Below are 21685 nucleotides of genomic sequence, written 5' to 3' on the forward strand. Positions count from 1 at the left end.
ATTGGAAGCTCTGTAAAGAGATAAATCATATTTTAAACATCAAACAATATCTTCAATAGTGAAGGGAGTTGCAAGATAGTTATATAACATTTTTCAAGTAGGATGTTAATTAAAAACATACAATCTCTTTATACAATGTAAAAGTAATAAGCATTTGACAACTTCGATACAAGCTCTCTATACAATGTAAAAGTAATAAGCATTTGACAACTTGGAAAGCCAGAATATTATTAGTGCAGCTGACCCTGTTGACATTGGCAGTGTTTGTGAATCAACTAATGCCTTTGATGAATAAGAAGAAGAAGAACATGAAGACTTACACAATCCATTAGATGATTGAAGTATTAAGTTCTACATGTTGAAAGGTAAAATAATGATACTTGAACTCAATATTATTTTAATATTTTGGGGTTGACAGTAGATATGATGCCATGATTACAAGTTCGTAAAGTTTTTGTTGTTTTTATGATACTATGTGGCATTCTAATCTTAATTTTAGGATATATTACATATTTTTGTACTAACGAACCCAACCCCCATTTCAAAATTTTGTCGTACCAAAAAACCAGTTCTTTGAACCTAAACTCGAACCGGTAACTTAGGTGAAAACCATCCTATAAAAGCATTAAAATCAAAAATTGGGATACAGACCTTGCATGACAAGTATTCAACCAAATGTCAATACATTCAAACTGAAAAAATCTATAATAAGTTAATAACCCCTAGCCAGTTATAACTTTAATCCTGTCCGTTATGACCTCAAACGAACATCAATTTTCTTTACTAATCAATAATTTGTCATCTTGTCAAACACTTGGCAGGCTGCACTATTCTCATGATAGTTACGAGACTCGGACTCGCCTCTGACTTGGAAAGTCAAAATCCGACTTAGACTTGGCTCGGCGACCGGACTTGGCAAGGACTTGGAAAATCGAAAAACTCATGAAATTCAAAGATTTTTAAAGATTTAACGATTTTTTCATGCATCATTTAGTCAATTAACATCAAATACACAATAATTGAGATAAATAGAAGCTACTTAACACTCCTACACAATTTTGCATAGATCACATAATTATAACACCGAATTTCTGAAGAAAAAAGACTGAATAACAAAATATAAAGTTGAAGATTTAAGATTTAAGATTCAATTCTTAATAAATTCCTGACATACCACAACATCATTTTCAGAATTAATATACACTGAAAAAAAAAAACACCTTCCAGAAATCTCTATCTTTTTAAATTTAAAAAAATTTAAAATAAAATTCAAGAGAGTCCTGGGCTCGGGACTCGGTAGAGTCCACGTGGACTCTACCAGGACTTGGCCAAGTCATAGTCCAGAGGCCATTTGCCTCAAAAAGGCCGCCTCTGCCTCGGACTCGCAGATTCCCGAAACATTGATTCTCACTGTACAAATGAAATTCTAAAATTTCAAACACCAACTAGAGAATGCAATGAAGATCTTATATCAATTGGAACTATTTGGTTCTAAGTAATTTGCACACATGAAAGCAAAATATGGATATATAGTTCTGCCCTATAGACTTTACAAATAGACAACTCTGGAATGAGAAATGATTCACACCTAACCTCTAAGTTTATTCATTAGCAATCAATCCCACTCGATTACAATTTATCACACTGAAATTTACAATTGCATAATTAAATTGAATGATCTTAAATGGAACCTGGATAGATTGCAATAGCTTCCATACAGATCTGATATGCTAAATATTATGTGAACTGCTTAACACAATGGAGCCTCCAACATACATAGCAGTCCCAAACAAAAATGCAGGTCTGAAACTTATAATCGTTGTTATCAAACCCTTCCAAATCAGACAATTACACTTGCATAAACCGGCTCCACTTGCCAGTAATCACAGTTCTGAAAGACAACCAATTCCTCTCAAGAAATCACGCCCAAAAACAAACAATAATAGTGTCCAGATCAGATGTATCCAGATTCAATTTCTTCAGTCATCAACAAACTTCCCAGTCACAACATGTACAGTAGGAAAGTCCAGGCAGCAGCAAATTGTAAACAACTCCAAACAATCTCGACTACAATGCTAACTCCCAGCCACAATCAAAACAGTAAGGAGAGACAATTTTCAAAATTAAATCACTATACCTCAACGATGATTCAGTGTACCTCTCAGCTTCAAACCTTTATACCTCAGCAAGGGCACAGGAAACAACCTCAGAATACGTCACAAAGACGACAAGCAAATAAACAAATCAATAATTGGATGCTTTTCTCATCAAATGTCCTCATATTTATAATCTCCAAATCGCACCAGTTTCGCAAAAGAACTCCACTTACACCACATTAAAATATAATAAAGTGCCATTAATATAATTTATTAATTGCTTTTGGCTCCAAAAATGACCTTTTCCACCATAACTTAATATTTTGACACACAAGGCCACTGTTTCTTGTTCCCATGATTTCAAACTTTTGGTCTTGGTTCCAATGAGCTATGATACTGAGGTGACCAACCAACAACAACAAAAATAGCAACCTCAACGTATTTAGATAATGAATAATAATAATTCACCTGTCATGCGAAAACATTTGAAGAAGCATCATAATCGAAACCTAACAACACCAAAGTAACCTTGATGATGAAAGACAATGAATGAACCTGACGGGGTGACTTACTATAAATAGACGTTCCCTCCAAGATTCTTGGAGCCCAAACTAGAAGCGCAAAATAAAAATTGAAAGCATCACACAACTCCTCTAACTCAATTGAGCTAATCAAAACCAACAGTTGACTTACAATAAATAAGTCCGTCAAATGGAGCCAAAACACACCATAGGCCGTTGGAAAGCCTACTGCCAGCTCGATAAGGTTGCAATGGTGAACTGACCTAGCTAACTCCAAGAAGCTACCAAAATTGGAGACATTACAATCCTCCCTCCCTAAGATTGCTTGTCCCCAAGCAATCTCGGAGCAAAATGGACATCACAATCCACCTAGATCCCAAAGGTAGAGCTGCGTACTATTCTTGTTGTGTACAAGCGACCCCTGTAGCACCAACACCCAAATACTGAACATCAATATCAAAATTATCTGAAAAATGACCCAAGGTGCTGATGAAGGCAACAATTCATCAGAACTCAACCCAACTAAAATACCAACTCTGTCCACACCTGAGTCCCCATCAAATTGATACTCGCACCCAACTGCACTATGGAGATGGTAACAACCATAGGTACCTGAAACACTACCACTAACTCAAACCTCTACCAAACTGTCACCTGAAGCATGCAAGCAGAGGTCCAATCAGTCACCCCATTCATTAACCTTTAAGCTCTATGCATCCAAGTTGTTATTGTAAGGTCAAGACTGTGCATTCTTTGTACTTTATGTTAGTAAATAAAAGAATATTCATCGGATGTTACTCTGGAAAACAAAAAATAAGTCTCTGCTTTTCCATGTATATGTCTTGGATATATCCATAGATGATGCATGATCATGTTAAGAAATCAATCTCTATTAGCAAGGAGTGGTCAGAAATCATTGATTTAACAAGTGGCAATTACAGGACAGTGAACAGTAAATATCATACTCATATTGATCATAATCACACATATATAAGGCAGGGCTAAAGACTTGTTATATGACTTAGGCAAGCGTGTTTACAACAGTAAACAGCAATAACATATTATGATATGTAATTCATGACAAGGAAATGGAGTCAGGAGAAATATTATCTGCATGACAGAAATCCATAATGTATATTCACTTCATATTTGCATGGCCTTAACAGGACTAAACATCCTCATTAATATTTCGCTTCATTGATACTGTTTTGCAGGTATGGTTCATCATATCGAACCACGATTTTCAAGAATATGAAAAGCATGGATCAGCAATAATCAAGAAGGCACCAGAATTAATAAGAAATGTCTAGTATGGAACTAAGGGAAACAAGTATTGAGTGACTTAGAGAAGCAAATAAGATAATTAAGATTATATTTGATATCGATTCATAAAAGGTGCATATGTTAAGGGAAAGGCAAGTCAGCTATTAGGGATAAAAACAGTGTTAATTGTATTATGGCAGAAATCACTGAAAGGAGAGTAATTGCCTTAACAGCGATCCAAAAGAACCAAAAGATGAGCTTAAGAACGATGGTTAATGTACAAGCACTGTTAAAGAGAATACAAGCTACAGGGGTGCAATTTAGTTAAACAAGGAGTTGTGATTCACTATGAAGAAGCGTTTCACTTTTAATCAATGTATCCCTATCACCTCCATGTAAAGACGTGAAGATACAGAAGAAGAATTTAGAAGGAAAGGGAAATAAGTGTAAGAAATTTATTATAGAAAATAAAACTAAACCATGTGCTCAGATTGAGCCACAGACTTGTAAGTCATGGATGCACGATTCCTAAAGAGGTTGTAAAACAGAAACATCATTGTAAGAACATCACATAGGCAACAGGATCTATATCAGAAACAGTGATAAAGAGGTTCAGTTTGGCTATAATATCAAGACATCCTTTGAATCAGGGATTAGATCATCACATAAATCAGACTAACAAGATCACGAACATGTGATACATCCTAGCCACCATTAGAGTCAGAATTAGATCATCATATAAATCAGATTAAAAAGATTAGGAACTGCGATACATATATCAATTGAAGATTCCTGTAAGAGCAATTATACTTCTAATTCATACGATCCTTGAAAAAAAAATTAAGACTCATCAGGCATCTTTATTGTTAGATTGGAATGTCCATATGCTGTGTTTATCCTACATATTGATCAGCAGGTTGCCATCTTAAGCAATTGTAATTATAATTCATTGCACCATAATACCTGCGATTCATATAGGGCCTCCAATATCTCTCAGATCAGATACATAAAGTAAATCAAAGCAATACAAGATTGAGAATTAGAGAGATCCATATAAAACATTCATATTGGTGGATCAATTGCTAATTATATCACTGATTATCTTACATTAAGCATTAAGGATACTAAGTCAATCTTTGTTGATCAAATGTACTATCCATCATATTGTAACTATACCATTATCAAGAGTCATATCCAAAAGAGTTGTTTGGTAATATAACATGATTGTTTGGCAATAGAACTCTTGCATAACATCAAGATGGCAGACATTTGCGTTCATAAAATCAAGGATATTGTTACCATACATATCTGTGAGTCATATTAAATACATACATTTGTATCAAATAAAGGATTACACCAAAAGAAGTCTCTTTCAATTTGAGAATTTAGGTAAAACCATAAGAAATCACATAAGGGTTACAAGTGGTATCAGTGAAAGCAATCCTGCCAGCCTGTGAAGGTTTATGGTAGGGAAAGAAGTGAATTACTACTTTAGAAAGAAATCTGCGAAACTACAGAAGTTAAGATGACATCCAAGTCCTCCTCAAAGAACAGAAAACGAGAAGAAATTACTAGAAGGGGAAATGGAGAATTCGACAACCACATGAATAAGTTCATTGCAGAACAAAAAAACACTCATGAGAGAATGGCTAAATTGTTGGACATGCTAACACAAACCATGATAAACAACGACAATAATGGCAACGATGATGGAAACAACGGAGGCAATGTAGGGAATGGAGATCAATCCATCAACAGTCGAACTCCAACTAGATGTATGCCTACAACAAGTTTGAGGCTGATGATACCAACATTCCCACCTACAGTAAAATTTCAAAAAGGCAATGGACCCACATTGGCTAACCTACAAGATCAATTTCGACAGGACTTAACAAATGGAGGATTACAACACAATGTCTCTATGAGACTACATGCATCTAAGGATGAAGCACGTGCCTAAAGGACATAGAGATCATCTCTTTGACCTAAGGAGAAAAATTGAAAAGTGTGAACACTTGAAAGAACAAGAGATGAATGGTTGTGATTCAAATATTGTATCAAGAGTTTCACATAAACTCATTTAACAATAATCACAAAAAATGTTATCAAAGGCCTTGAAGGTTGTTACATCCAAGTGAGTGGGTCTGAAGAGTTTGACAGTTGCAAGTTATGAAACCTCAGATTTATACAAACAAGAAAAGGCTAAATCAAAATAATCATCAAGCATTACAAGAAGCAAAAAATCAGAATATTATTGCCAAACACCTTAAGGAGCCAAAGAACAAGGGACGAACTAGATTAAAAAAGAGACTAAGCTACATGTGAAAAACCTATGATCATTGTCCCATAGAATCAGACGAAGAAAGTTTGTAAATTGAAAGTCTATGGATACAATTCAACTTGTGAGTAATCCTTTCTTTGAGGTTGAAGTGAATAAGGTCTATTATAACCCTCTTTTTGAGTTAGATAAAGAAGACACTCTAGAACCATGTGATAAGATTGAAGTCAATCAAAAAACTCAGGATCCAGATGCACTTTCCTTCAATAAAGATTTGAGACATAAGCAAAGCTGAAAGGTAATTCCTAGTGGTGTTACCATTAGCCACTCCCCAAACAATTTACAAGAGATTGCAATTCAGAAAAGTACAATTAACTCTTTTGATCAACAAACAAATGTTGGACACTTTATTTTGGTTGAAAGAAAAAGGGACACTTCAATTATATAAATGTTCATACCTCCTAAAATATATAGTTATTCTTTTCCCATAGTAATGACAACAATTAATGACCAAGTGGTTGTTAAACCATCACTAGCTTTATGGCAGCTAATTGTGAGAAATACTGCAAGCACAATTCAAATTATTGCATCCACCATAGTGAACAGTGATCTATGCCCACAATCTAGGGTATTGCTATACATGCCTACCCAGAACTTCACGATGATTGTAACAGATTGGAGAACATGGAGTTTCCCTTTTGATGCCTTACAGAAATATATTAAGGAATATGTTCAATAGTTCAACAAATTCTCTTGCCATTGAACAAGGATTAGTCTAACAGTGATAACCATTTCAGATTGGATTTAGACAATGAAAACTTTTAAAATTATAGAATAGACGGACACAACTTGGGCCTAAGAATCAGATTACAGAAATCAGAGTAGCGCAGCATCAGCATGATGGTTCCATTCCAAGACAAATTTGGAATCTTGGATTCATTTGGGATCCAATTGTTGTGGTGAATGAGATGGACTATGATGGTTTTTGAAGGCTTATGAAATTAAGGTTGAGTTCATCAAAGGACATTATTTGGAAAGATAGTGCAACTGTCGTCGGTAGATGTTGCATTCTGTAGCTGACTGGGTTATGCCGTCGGAGATTTTGTATTTGGTAGCTGACGGGTAGATTAGGATTGTTTTGTAGCTGACGGACCCCTTCAGGAAGGTTCGGTGGAAAGTATTTATAACCCGTCTAGGTGCATTGTAATTCATCTTACCATTAGTTATGTAATCTCTTGGCATATGCGAATAAAGGAGTATTGCTGTTGCTATTCTTGTTCATTGTCTATGTGCATTAATCTATTTACTCTATGCCGTAAACATTTGGCGCCATTGCCGAGGAACGAACCTGGGTCACCCGCGTGATAGGCAAGAATACTCACCACTATGTGGCACTGCAGGCTATGACTCAGCTGAGGGAGTGGCATTTGGTTCGAGCTTACGTCAGGGGATTTGTTCGCAACGGTTCCGTTCATGTTTTGAGGAGGTTGGCCAGCAATCGAGACATCGGAGATGTTGGCAGCTTGGGCCACTAAGCTGGAGTTGGGCCCGTGCAACACTGCCATGGAGAAGCTAGCGCACAAGATAGTAGGACTATACAAATAAGTCTACTATGCTCGCAGGCGTGCAGAGGCAGACAGGGCAGCAGACAGAGTTGCAGCCGAGAGATCTCTAGCAATCGAGAGGGAGGCTAGGGAGAAGATAGCGACCGACTTGGCCAGCCAGCAGCATGGGCAGCTAAGCGGGCAGCACTATTGAGGGATAAGGAAGTAGCTGTGCGAGATAAGGATGCAACAGAACAGGAGTTGCAATTAGCTAGGACACAGGCTATGGATGCGGCACTTCTTCTAAAGGAGGCCATAGAGGTTAATTCACAGATTCAGAAGGATTTGCAAATCCGGACAAATCAAGTGTATGAGTTGTGTCACCAGCAGCACTCTTCAAGGGCACTATCTTCTCTCTAGTATTTTTTGTTTTGTTGTATGCGGGTTGTCTCCTATTTTGTTAGTCGTCAGGAGACGACTTTTCTTTTTGGGGGGGATGATGTCATCGGTAGATTTTGCATTCTGTAGCCGACTGGGTTATGCCGTCGGAGATTTTGTATTTGGTAGCCGACGGGTAGATTAGGATTTTTTTGTAGCCGACAGACCCCTTCGGGAAGGTTCAACGGAAAGTATTTATAACCCGTCTGGGTGCATTGTAAATCATTTTATCATCAGTTATGTAATCTCTTGTTATACGTGAATAAAGGAGTACTGTTGTTGCTATTCTTGTTCATTGTTTGTGTGCATTAATCCGTTTACTCTATGCGGTAAACAACAACTAACCTTGGGACCTCGAAAATTTATATGACAGGTAAGCTACACAATGAGGTGATAGAATCTAACCACCCTTATAAATTTAGTGACAAAAAGCAAGGAATGTGCATTGAGGTATTCTACTAATTTAATTGGGACCCTGGTATCAACATGAAGATCTACAAATGCTTCTGGTCAAGCAATTTCCAAGGAGGGGAGACCGTAATAACCCTATTGGTTATTAAAGGCCAAAGGCCACTAAATTGATGAACAAGACATAGACAATGCATGATCATGTTAAGACATCAATCTCTATAAGAAAGGAGTGATCGGAAATTGTTACAGGCCCAACAATACTTCTTAAGAAACAAACAAAGTTCATTGAAGTTTGGCGGATATTTGTTCTCTTTTGCAAGTTAGCAAAGTTTCTTGTTTCTCACTAGAATAGATTTGTTTTACAAAGTTAGTAGGAAATGAATGAAGGATTGCTAGTATTTCTTATGGTGAGATCACTAACTTCATAATTCATACCTTTTATGATTGGATGATTTTCAATTGTAGTGTAAGGTTAGCCTAAACTTTTGAATGATAAACTTAACTTCTATTACTTTGTTCACTATTACATATCTTCTATTACTTTGTTCACTGTTCAAAATATTGGTGAACATGAGTGGTGTGAAAATCTATTAGGTTCCTTAAAAGATTGCACCGTCTGTGGAGTTGTTGAAATCGGCAAAAAAAAGACATTGATTTCAAAAATGTAATACTCATCTCTTGAATTTGTAGGAGTAGTCCATGAAATCAATTTAGGGTTAGAATTATCTTCCTAAAACTCTCTAGTTTTGCATTTTATTTTCAACGGTTTTTGTAGATGTAAATCCAAAGAACTCAAAGCAATATCATTCAAATTAAAAAGTGTTGGAGGAAGTTGGCAAAACTTGGAATTGGGTTAACATCCAAGAATGATTACATAAATCTCCTTGGGTATCAGCATTACATCAAGCCAAATTGAGTCTATTCCAAAAAGCAAATTACCCACAGTAGGAACCTTGGAGTCCACTTTGTAATCGCATAGTTTAGCACATTGAAGGTTTTGTTCAAGAGATTAAAAACAATGACAAAAAGAGTCACCAATGTCTGGGGCTTTCTATTCAATGAACTAATAACAGATGGGAAGTTCCACAAACAGACACAGTTTACTATTTAACTCAATTTCAAAAGTTTTGGAATATGAATTATGAAAGGATTATCTAGTATGTTGAAACCACACATCAAGGTTGATCATCCTATTTAAATGAGGGAAAGATTTTCTCTTCAAACAAAAATGAAGTAATTTTGAGAAAAAAGATGATCATTGAGCCTTTTAAATAATATACTAAGGCATGGATCTTACAAATTAAGGCATGAATGGCACGATCCAGATGTTTGATGACTAGAGAAACATGGTAAACAATCTTCTAATATGAGGATCTCCTTTGCAAGAATAATAACTTGTTTGATATCTTTTAAACTAAGTTTCTAACACAAATTTATGAAATGGATTTGGACGTACGAATTCCAACACACAGGTTACCCAGAATAAATTAGATAGTCATTTCAGCAACTAACAAATCTTTGGTGATGAAATTGAGCTTACTGTTGTCTCAGCCATTTTATGTGCATTGTGAATAATGGACAATACCTTTTAAAGTGTATTCTGAAAATCCTGTTCTTCACTTTTAGTAGATTTTAGGAAGGACAAAGCTGCAACATGAAACACTTGGACTAGATTCTAAATTACTTAGCAGTGAATGTTGAGACCCCTATGTCAAAAAAGAACATATATTAAGAAATACACAAGTTATGTGCTTTAGAATACCATCAAGGCTGTCTATATGCCAGAACAACGAAATACAATTACCAGAGCTCCAGCTTTGCGTGCCATTCGCTTGGATCTCATGTCCGTCTTCTCCACATAAACCCGTTTCAATTCTCCCTTTTCAAAAGCTCTCTTCCTCCGCAATTTCTGGTATGGTGCTGCAGCCCTTAGGGTTGCATCAACAGCTAGTCTCCGCACAGGTCCCTGTTTAAGAGTCATCTACTCAGAATGTATATTAAGAAGAACTTAGAGAACCAGGCAGGGTTGCAAGAAATAATGATTTCTACCAGATACCTTTAGACTTCTACTTTTCATTCTTGTTTAACTCTTTATTACTAGACCAGCTGGAGAAAATAGGTACATTTTTATATATAAACAGGTTGCATCTGTAAGAAGTTCAATTTGTAAGTCCAATCTAATTTACCTCATTGTTTCTGTGAGAGGAAAAGTTTTCATGAGATAAGAAATTATTACAGATAAAAGAAAAATTACTGCAAAAGAGAATTCCCAGCTTGATCATTATCAGAATGCATGCTAAACAATGACTTGCCTTCAGATGCGTTCCTGATTCTGAAGTGCCCCAGAAACAAATGATCTATGAATGTCTTCTAACCATTTACTATTTTTAGTTTTCTATTGTTTCCAACTTGATGAAAATTATAGAAGCATCCAATGCAAGCTACAACTAGATAGAGGAATATAATTATATATACATTTAGAAGCTTAGCCTTAATGTCTTAGCCTCTGTCCCCAACAATGTAACATTAGTATCACACCTAGCTTTCGCCTTGTGCCTCAGTGCTTGTCCCTTGGGCACAAAATATATATGCACAAACTATTTTTCATTTTCTTGCATTTTTTTATATTTTGAAACAGAAGGCCCTGAATAATTACTCTCCTTCCAATTTGTTTCCAACTTGAACTAAATATAGAATTAGGATCAGATACAAATCACAACTAGATAAAGGAATATAAACCTTTGGAATCATAGGCTTGATGTATCGCCCTCTATCTTCAGAAAATATGACATTTTTGGCACGCCCAGCTTTGCCCTTGCGCCTCTGTGCTTGTTGTGCAAAGAAAAGCAGTTTTGGATCCATCAAACCACCTTCTGCATCAAAGATAAATTCATCCGGTATTTGCTCTTCCTGTTGTTGTTCATCTTCAAGGTCATCTTCTTCCTGAATCAAAGGCACACAAGAAAGAGTGATGTTAATACAAGCACCCACACATAAATAACCGTGTCTTACATCATCCAGGAAATGACACAACAGCAGAACCAAGCATATGTAGAAAATAAAAGTGGAAAGAACTGTACAGAACAAAAATACAAAAAAATTCAGGATCATCTTACATCTTCTTTCTCTTCTTCACTTTGTTCTTCTGCAGGGTCCTGATTTTGAGGTGGTGGGGGTGGAGGAGGAGGAGGAGGTTGGTTTTGCTTCTCCTGTGGGTTATCGTTCACCATGGAACGAGGTAATATCACCAATTCTACCTGCATTTATGAGAATTAATGTGGCTACTCGAAGAATCAAACTCTCTTTTAAAAACTTATTCTGATTTGAAAGAAATCTCCAGGAAAAACAAAGGGCAGATACAGGTGCAAAAAGAATATGCCAGCAAAGAATATACGCATTTATTCACCACTATTTTCAAGTCAGAGCTAACACATTTAACTCAAAAGGAATTAGGATCTCATCCTCTAGTTTCTGCAAACTAGAGCTATTGACAGTTCAATGTGCTCAGACCACTGCCATTTTTGAAAAAAAATCAAGAACCCCAGTTACCAAGAAAAAGTTTGGTGCCAAAGCGACAAGTAGTCCTAAACCTACACTTCCATATAGTCCTACCTCAAAATAAAAAATATGAGGTCTAATATCTTCATAGCTATAAAGTAATATTCTTTACTTTAATTTCAGAAAAGCATGCAAAACACATATTCCGGACTACTAAACTGCATTAAACCCCCAAAATGTGACTGCTCTTTTAGGAGATACCTTGAGAACAAAAATCCTTTAAACATTATCAAAATTAAAATGCTAATTTTTGGCTTCAACTTTAACTTTGCTAAAAAAATTCAGTACAGACTCGAATTTTAGAAAATTATATTAAAATAACATTTTTTACACTACTTTGAAACATATAAAACTAATCAAATGCTTGCTACTTTGTTCACAACTTCACACACAAGTACACATAAAAACAATGAGTCCAAAGGCAAATTTGACCTAGAGAAAACACGATTCTTCAACATATTAGTAATTGACAACTGGTTTTAGTGTACAGAAACTATGAGTAAAGGTATCCGGGCATCAAATGCAAGAAGGGCAACATGGACTAAGGTAGAAAGGAGCCTACATCACTCAATCCAGGATCAAGAGCTTTATGGAGGCTTCTGTAATAGCATTCCAAACAAGTCCTCAAGGTTATTGCAATCATGAAACCTCCATGGTTGTTTGTGATAACCTTGGGATCTGCTCAAGCCCTTTGTGTTGGAGTTATAACATTTATATTAGTATATTAGATTAGTAAGTATTTAAATAGATGCTTTAAGTTGGTAAATAGATTATTACATAAAAGTCATTGAGAAGTTTTTCAATAAGTCGGTTTGGGAAGTTAAACTTTGAAATGGCTTTATAAAGCCAGATTGTAATGAATTTCTAATCAATCTGTCATCCCAAATGAATAATATTATTTTTGTGACCTTGTCATGATGTAAGCATTCATCATTCTCAAAATGGTGTCAGAGCAGGTTCTGATGTGGAGCAGAAAAGGTTATGCTTAAGGAGATGCAAAGTGGGGTGAAGACTTGCTCATTAAAATAACATGTGCAGCAAAGAAGCTTTGTACCATCCCTTTTTTGCATGCATACATAAAATGAGCTACTACTTGATGAAGATCAACTAATTATTATTTGCAGAAAAGGAGACTTGATCGGCAGCATTAGTAATATGCTCATCAGATCACTAAAATTTCATCATCTTTCACTTTACTAGTCTTCCCCAAAGCAATACAAGGCCTTTCGTAATGCGTTGTTTTTTCCTTTACTGCTACTGGCATCTGTCTCAGTAAAATTTATTTTAAAATCCCTAGAAATTCAAAATATGATTTGAATATACAATTTCTTCCCCAAAAACAGTTGCAATAACTATATGTGAGTAGTTGTACCCTGCAGGAGAATGGAGAGTGTAGTGAAGTGGACCGTTTGCCAAGTCCATAGATTGAAAAATGTTTGGACATGGAAATACTGTATGCCTCCTGTAATTTTGACCAAATGTTGGAGAAGAATTGCCACCTCTCATACCTTGCAAAGATAATGTGGTTATACATCCTACTTATGCACTATTGGACATGATGGTTACATGAAAGGAAGACTAGAATGAAAGCACGATACATCATGCTGACTCCAATGGTAGCTGGGTGCTATACAATGTGAGCACAATTTGCCAATCTCTGCAATGTGTGAAGCGAACAGAAACCACTAGAATAGGTCGTACACTAGGCACTGAACAATAAGGAGACTGTATGCTTGGCACTGAACGAAGAAGAGGTTGTATGCTTTTGCATTTACCAGCTTATAAATATTGAGATGCAATCTCTCTATCACAGTCATTTGTATGATCAAGAAGATAACGACAGTTGCAGAATTGAATATGTATGAGGCACATGTACGATCGAATGAGGGTACATAGTAAGGATTCACTTCCATACAATGAACCCTAGACACTGCCATATGCTCAATAAAATAGATTGTAGGTCAAATGAAAGAGCATATTGTAAAACTAATAAGATATGCACAAGCCATACAATGCTAAGGTTGGGAGGTTTGTATGATTCACCTTGTATTTTTTCTAGTTATCCATATGATGGAAATGACTCTTGTATGCTCTATGATGAGAACAACCAAAATCTGACTGCAAGGAGAATAATAATGAAGGATTGCTCGATTTTCATACCATATAATACGTACAACTCTCTAAGTCCATACATTAAAGGGTACTTCATTTTGTCTCCTTTAATGATTTTCTGGCAATCTTTTACTTTTTGCAATTTCTTTATAATTCATTCCCCTTCATTGTTGTGCAACATAAAAAGTGTTTGGCCTTATTTTACACTTATTAAAAGAAAATTTTTAATACTGGCCTACTTCCGTATTTAAAAACTTCACATATTTAATTTTATTATAATTTCCAGCATTAATATTTTTTTGACTGTCATCATTTCAAACATATTTTGCTATTTCTTTTTATTTTCTTCTCCACTTTCTCTTTTTTTCCACCTTTCATTAATTTTTACCTTTATCTCCTAGTTATATTGTTGCATGCACAAATCATAGCATCTTCCATACCATTTGTTTTCAAAATATGTGGCCATACACTCTAAATTAAAAAGTTTATCAACTATCAGCAATGATGTCAAACTCTTTCTACATTTCGATGATCATCGAGAAACCTTCCTCCATGTTATTGGTACCAGGTAATAGTGTCTTTGTATTATCAGGCTTCCAAGTGGCTTGTGAATGGCTTGCCAAAGCCTACTTGTACATGTTAGTGGTGGTGGCGACATCCCATGTTTCTTTGCATACTAAACCAGACCCATTGTATCCTGACTTATTCAGCCATAAAGCATTTCATCATTACTATAGGTCACTGCTTTGGACCTTCTCCATCTTCCTCTGCAGACTTGGGCCATATTGCTACCTTCTTACTTCCCCTTCCTACAATGTATTCATCCATCTCATGGCTTACATATCTAATTCTTTTTCCCAAATAGAGAGCACTCATTATAAAGGAGCCATCATAAAATCATATTTGTGTAGTCATTGACCAAATAACATGAAATATTCCAAACGGATCTTTGCTCTGCTGCTGCTATAATTTTTAATTATATAAATTATATTTTCCTATAGATTTTTCGTGATCTTATAGAGCTAGATAGTAGTTGCAAAAGAATGTTGTTTCTTTTTGTATTTTTCAGAATATAGGTGTAATGTCCCCGTTTTTGGCCAGTCTGTGCAGTTGATTGAGTTAGCTCATCATAGCGACCCTCGTGAGCTGACAAAGTGTTTTGGGGCTCTCAATTGATTACTTACTATTTTTAGTAAGTCTATTATGGGCAATTGCTATTTTTAGCAGCACAGTGGATGGCTTGGCAGTTGGTCGTCACTTGCGGTTGATCAGGTTAATAATTACATGAGCTCTTATTTATTTATTCATTGAGTTGCATTATTATAATAATGTTTATATTATTATTATAAATAATGACTCAAAGAGATATTTCTAAAAAGCAAGTCAAAAAGTTTCTAGTGTTGAGTTCTTTTGTGAAACTTCCATGTTTTCTGAAGTGGAATTTTATGGAAACTTTTGCCATCGAAAAGCTTTTAAATGAGAGCTCTTTTCATCGGGAAAAAGCACGCTTGATTATATATATTTGATTTTGCGCCTTTGTGGCTTCTTCCTGGATTCTTAATTGTATGCCCTTGCTGATGTATAAGGGTTGGAAATTCTCAGAATTGCACTTGCAATTTAGCTGCTGAGGTATAGTTAAGATTGCCTAACTTCTCTACTATTCATTATTGTATCTGAGAAGTGTTTTATTCCACCGCTGAAGTATAGTGGATTTGTCGTCTTTCTCCTATTGTATTCCTGTGTCTAAAAAGAGTTTGGTTGTGAGCGTCTTCAATTGTGGTGATTTACGAATTTCTGCATGGTGGAGGACGTTATTGATTTCTAAAGATTACATATTGCTGGCATCGTCTTAAGGAGCTTGGAATTGTGCCATATTGGGGCAACGTTTCATCTTGGGTTTGCAGGTGACTGTCATTATGACCTACGTCCATTCTTCTACCTCTTGAATGCTGAATGGACACACACAGCAACATATTTTAAGAGCCATGCATCAGCATTGAGCATCCTCATTTGTGGCTGGCCTGCATTTCCCATTTTCGGGCACATTAAAGGGTCTGCGGCTGCATTTCTAGGTAAGCCATCAGCATCCTACAAGCCTATCGTCTAATAATATATTGCGGGAGCTTCATTGTGAGGCCGAACTTCATTGGCAGGTGGGCTATACATTCTAAAGGAGCCGTTTTACATGTTGGAGGTTGTACCTGTGATTTTAGGGATATCAATTATACAAGCGGGTGCCACACATAGCTGCCAAGTTCTAAATCATATGTATTGATTTGAAATTTAATTAGATAAAATATCTTCATTCAAGTTTGGTGAATGGTTTCTATTACTTTTAGTACGGAATTGCAAATTATTGTTTATGTTTGAAATGTTAAAAGTATATATATATATATATATATTCAAAAACCAAACTAATCAGAAAACAGGGAAAATCAAAGGTTCTTTTCACAACTTCCCAGTCTTGGATAAGAAAGGGTTTTTACAATAGCTATTACAATGAATAAATACAGTAACCGATAAAATAGAAGTGATAGAAATCATATGCAGCAATACATACTAATCTGGAAATGATTCTAAACCGTACCAGTAGAGTCTGACTTATTTCAAAATAGTCCCAATAAAGACATACTTCAAACAAGGTTGGTGCCAGCTAAAGACGGGAACCAGCTACAACCAAACAAGTTCAAATGATAAAGCCCAAGCTGCTGCAATAAAACAACTCCTGTCTGCTGCAAATAAACACCCCAAAATTCCTCACTTGAGCTGCTTCAAGGAAACACCAAGCTGAACGAAAGTGGCCGCCTTCCCTAAAAATTCACTACCTGCAATGTGTGACTGAAGTACTAAAAATCAATCCTCTGGCTTGATCAAACTTTATGCATAAGAAGCTTCGAATCTGATCTTGTTGAGGGCTACGTCCCAACAAATCTGCTCTTAGCACTAGGGATTGCGTCCTAGGTGAGGAATGCTCTTCTAAAGCAATGGCGTCCAAAATAGGTTGATAAAATGATAAAGATACTCCTCTTTAGTTTGCCTTCTCTTTTGTAACGTCCCCTTTTTAGCATTCATAGCATGATGTTGTCGTTAGCCTATTTCCCCACGGCCCCGTAGGCTAACCAGGACATTAAAGGGGCTTAGAGGCCATTTGGCCTATATAGTTTCAGTTGCAGGTCTTTCTGAGGGGTTTTGAGGCAACTTTGGGCGTACTTACTATTTATAGTAAGTCATCTTGGACATGGGCGGACATCCAGTGGCAACGGTATGTCGATGGTAATTGTTTAAAAAATCAACAAGAAGACTTGTTTATCATTGATAAGATTTGTTATGCATTGATAAAGCTATTTTATAAAGTTAAATTTAAATATTTAACTTTATTAATGCATAGACTATAGTTTGTCGGAAATATTTAAATTAAAAGAGTCCCCTTTATTTTATAACACATTGGAGACATAAGTTACATAAAGGGAGTTATGTTTTATCCCACATTGAGAAAACGAAGGATGGAGCTCTTGTGAAGACACTATAAAAGAAATGGAAGAGCTTCTTTTATGCATGGTTGGAAATATCAAAGAAATTGGGAAATTTTCTGGAGATTATGTCTCAATAGTTTGAAGGACGAAATCCCTTCAAGCTGGAAATCTTGACGCCATTGAAAGATATGGTCTTGAGATTCAACAGGATAGCAGTCTGAAAAAGCAGATACGAAAAAGCAGTTCGAAAAAGCGAAACCGAAAAAACAGTCCGAAAAAGCGAAACCGAAAAAGTAGGCCGAAAAAGCAGTCCAAAAAAGCAGTTCGAAAAAGCAAATCGGAAAAGTACAGCCATCTACAACCAGGTTCCTTTGTTAGTATTTCTTTTTTAGGTGTGATAAGTTTCAGCTGTAGGTGTGCATTATACCAGCATTATCATTTTGTAATCCATGTAAATGCCAAAAGTCTTGGCCATATTTCATGAGCATTGTATTAGAAATTTCATTGCAAATTAATAAGATAATAGTTGCTGGTGTCATTTAAGCAATACAATATCATTATTTATCAGCTAATTAGTTTGCATACCAACTGTTTGTAAAAATGCCAATTGGCTGTAGGTGTTCATTTTTCATGCTTAGATCATATCAAAGTAACAAGAATCGGAATCGGATCGAAATCGGCAAGGCCGAATCAAATCGTGAATCGGCCATGAATCGGAATCGAATCGGCCATGAATCGGAAAATTAAAAAAACCCTTGAAATTTAGTGAGTAACTTATTTCATAAACCCTTTATCGCTGATTCGATTCACTGATTCACAAAAAATCGTTTGGCTTGAATCGAATCGCCAAATCGCGTGAATCGCATGAATCGCCGTGATTCTTGGAACTATGGATCATATATATGCACTGAATATTGTCAAAATTAGTAGCACACTCATGTTAGGCCATTGTGTAGTCCATTTGGAGTCTTTTAGCATAAGAATCTCATTGATGCAAATTGAAAAAAGTCATTTAAAACCAGCTGAAAAATTATATCAGTCATACGTCCCTTGCATGTGAATTGTTTGATGAAATTCCTTGAGCTTTCATCAACATTTTTTGAGGGCAGATTTGAGGAGGGTTATTACATCTTTATATCCCCTTTCCAAGGCAATTTGAACCCTAGAAGAACCCTAAAGTGGAATTCATTTGAACTTTATAATATAACATTATTTTCCCCAATAAAGGTGTCCAAATAGAAAGAAATCATTACTGTATTAATAACAAATAGCTCCAAGCATCAAATAGGTCCTCGTAAGTGATAATCAAATTGTAGAGACTGAGCTCTTTCCAAGGAGCGATCACACATAGGCAAATCGATCCAGATGGAGCTAGAAAACTCTTTATTACTCTAAAATGGCTAAACACTTAGCCTTATTCAAATTATTAAAATGCTAACTTAGGAGAATATTTAAATATATTAAAATATTTCCCAAGTAGCCAAGAAACAACCCAAACACCTATAAAACATGAAACTAAGTTTGCCACTTGCCTATGATTGATGCTAGACAACCTGGGCCAACTAGCAGTCTCACTCTCAAATCTAGGGATACTCTTAAAAATAGGGAACACACCCAAATCTCTTGAAATTGAGACCAAGGGGTAATCGTATAGAACCTCAACTCTGGAAAACGTCACCACCTCCTAAATGGTAGTTAATCTCCTCCTACAATCAAGGAACTGCTCTCAACTAATCTACTATTGCTCGTAATACCAAATCCAAACACCGAAAACCCTGACTGAGTCCCTAATCAACACTGCCGACCTACGAGACTCCATAATAGGCTAACTCTCAAGTCACTGCTAAACAGAGCTAAAGAGGGGACATGACATAACATACAAGTAATTGAATGTGGTTTTTTTGTTGATATAGCAATTCCTTCAATCCCTTATGCAATAGGTTGCTCCACATTATTACTCGATTGGTTGACTGGTTTTCTCTAGGTTGAGCAATCCACCATAGAAATCATTAATTTCTTCAATCTCTTAAGCAATCGGTTGCTCCACTATTATTACTCTAGGCTGGTTGACAGGTTTTGTGTGCATTGTGAAACTTACTGTATTGATTGCAACTTGGGTCTCTATTCTCTCCTTGCATAGTTCTAGTTATGAGCCATTTATATTGTCTCTGGGTAGAGTGTTGTCCAATCTCCCCAACCTATTGGTTCCATTATCACAAACCTTTCTAAGGGACCTAGACATCTCACTTTGAACTTCCTTTGTTTAATATTTTTACATTTTTTATATTTCAAATCTAATTGTCTAGGCTTGAACTTCATCCTTCAAAGACGTTTCTCATGCCAGTACTTCATTTATGCATCTCTTTGGTTGCCCAGTAAGAAAGCAACCTTCATTTGTCAAGCTTATTCAACACAAAGAGTCATTCCTTTATATTCTTTGTATCACCAAGTCTCCACGGAAATCCTCAAACTCAAAACCATGTATTCAGCAGGGATGATTACTTCCTAGTCATACAACAATGAAATGGTGTGCATCTCATCATCACCGTGTAAATGGTTCAGTGTGCCCATATTATAGCTAGTAGCTCTCCTCCCAATCTACTTCAATGTGTCTTACCTTGATTATGAATAAAAGAATGTAATTATATGCATTCATTCACTCTCATATATTAAGGTCCATAGTGAAGCAAAAGTTAGAATTTACAACAAAATAGTAATATAATGTTATGCAGGATAAGGGTATGCACAAGATACAAACAAGAGATTAAGACAATGAATACATATATTGGAGTTCAGCATATTTGGTAACCCATTTCATAAGTTGATAGTATGCCTTCTAATAATAGATCAAAGCAATTAAAATTATGCATTCTACTTTTCTTAAACATAAAGGAAGCATGCTGGTGTCAACAATCACAGTCACGGTCAATTGAAAGGAAAACTTACTGCTTTCTTCAGATCTTCTACTCCAACTCTATCACGTCCCTCCAGAGCAGCAAAAGATTTTGCAACTTTAGTAGCATACAATTCAGCCCTGTGGCCCTGTCACAATTCCAATTTGTAAAAGAAATTATCTTTCTTTACACAAGGAATCTAATGTAGCACAGATATTGTGTAACAGATTTGAAATCAAAGACATGTAAATTATCATAAAGGAAGTATACAAAACTTTATTTGTGAAAGAAAATATTCTTTGAAATCAAAGACAAGTAAATTATTGTAATGGAAGTATAATAAAACTTTACTTGGGAAAGAAAACATTCTTCCTCATCAACCAGTTGCTTTACCTAAAACATTATATTCACACCTCCAGACAACTTAATTGACATTCCCAAGTTATAGTTCTATTAAACAATTATGTAGCATTACAGCATTGAAACTAAGTTTCTAAGTTTCTACAGTCATGTTACACAACCATGAAGTACACAAGAATGCATTTTTATTAATTAGTGTTCATACTTTTTCTTAATCTATAGATGCTATATCCTGCAAAGACATCACACACATTTATCAGTGTCAAGAATTCATATGGTTTGCATATTTTTTAAATTGGATGCATAGAATTTCCTTTTAATACATCAATTGTTTTTCAGAGAAAATAAATACTGCGTAATGGGCAGAATTATTCATAGTAGTAGCAAATACTCATTAATAAACATGGATAGCTGGAGCAGAGCTCCTCCCCCAAAAAATTACAGGACATCAAGAAGACTTTATAGGGGGTTGTTTCATTCTAATTGCTTATAGATTGCAATGAAAGGAAACTGATGACTGTATCAGAACGTAAACATGCTGACATTCTTCTTTTAGATCATTTTCAGGTGAGGGAATCACTATTTAGTAGCAGTCAACACAAATTTTCTGTAATAGACAATACTTCGTCAATTATGTTTGTTATTTATTCATCCAAGTCTTTGATTATGATTATGGATTCAGCTGTACCATCTCATAGTTCTATAATTCTATTCATGTGCATTTGTGTAATTAAAAA

At 35.7% G+C, this 21685-nt stretch overlaps 1 protein-coding gene across 1 annotated transcript in view; it reads right to left on the reverse strand.

Annotated features, from left to right (window-relative positions):
- The window catches only part of ALB1 (ALBINA 1), a 157648-nt gene that overhangs the window by 38607 nt on the left and 97356 nt on the right, over window positions 1-21685 (reverse strand). Inside the window, exons 7-10 of the mRNA XM_089809317.1 lie at window positions 20641-20736; window positions 11668-11808; window positions 11291-11494; window positions 10356-10517 (exon numbers count right to left, since the gene is read on the reverse strand). Of these exons, the coding sequence (XP_089665443.1) occupies window positions 10356-10517; window positions 11291-11494; window positions 11668-11808; window positions 20641-20736 (603 nt within the window). The remainder of the gene's footprint in view (window positions 1-10355; window positions 10518-11290; window positions 11495-11667; window positions 11809-20640; window positions 20737-21685) is intronic.

This window comes from Cupressus sempervirens, chromosome 11 (assembly GCF_028749045.1).
Source record: "Cupressus sempervirens isolate cs-2001-9-10 chromosome 11, ASM2874904v1, whole genome shotgun sequence".
NCBI lineage: Eukaryota > Viridiplantae > Streptophyta > Pinopsida > Cupressales > Cupressaceae > Cupressus > Cupressus sempervirens.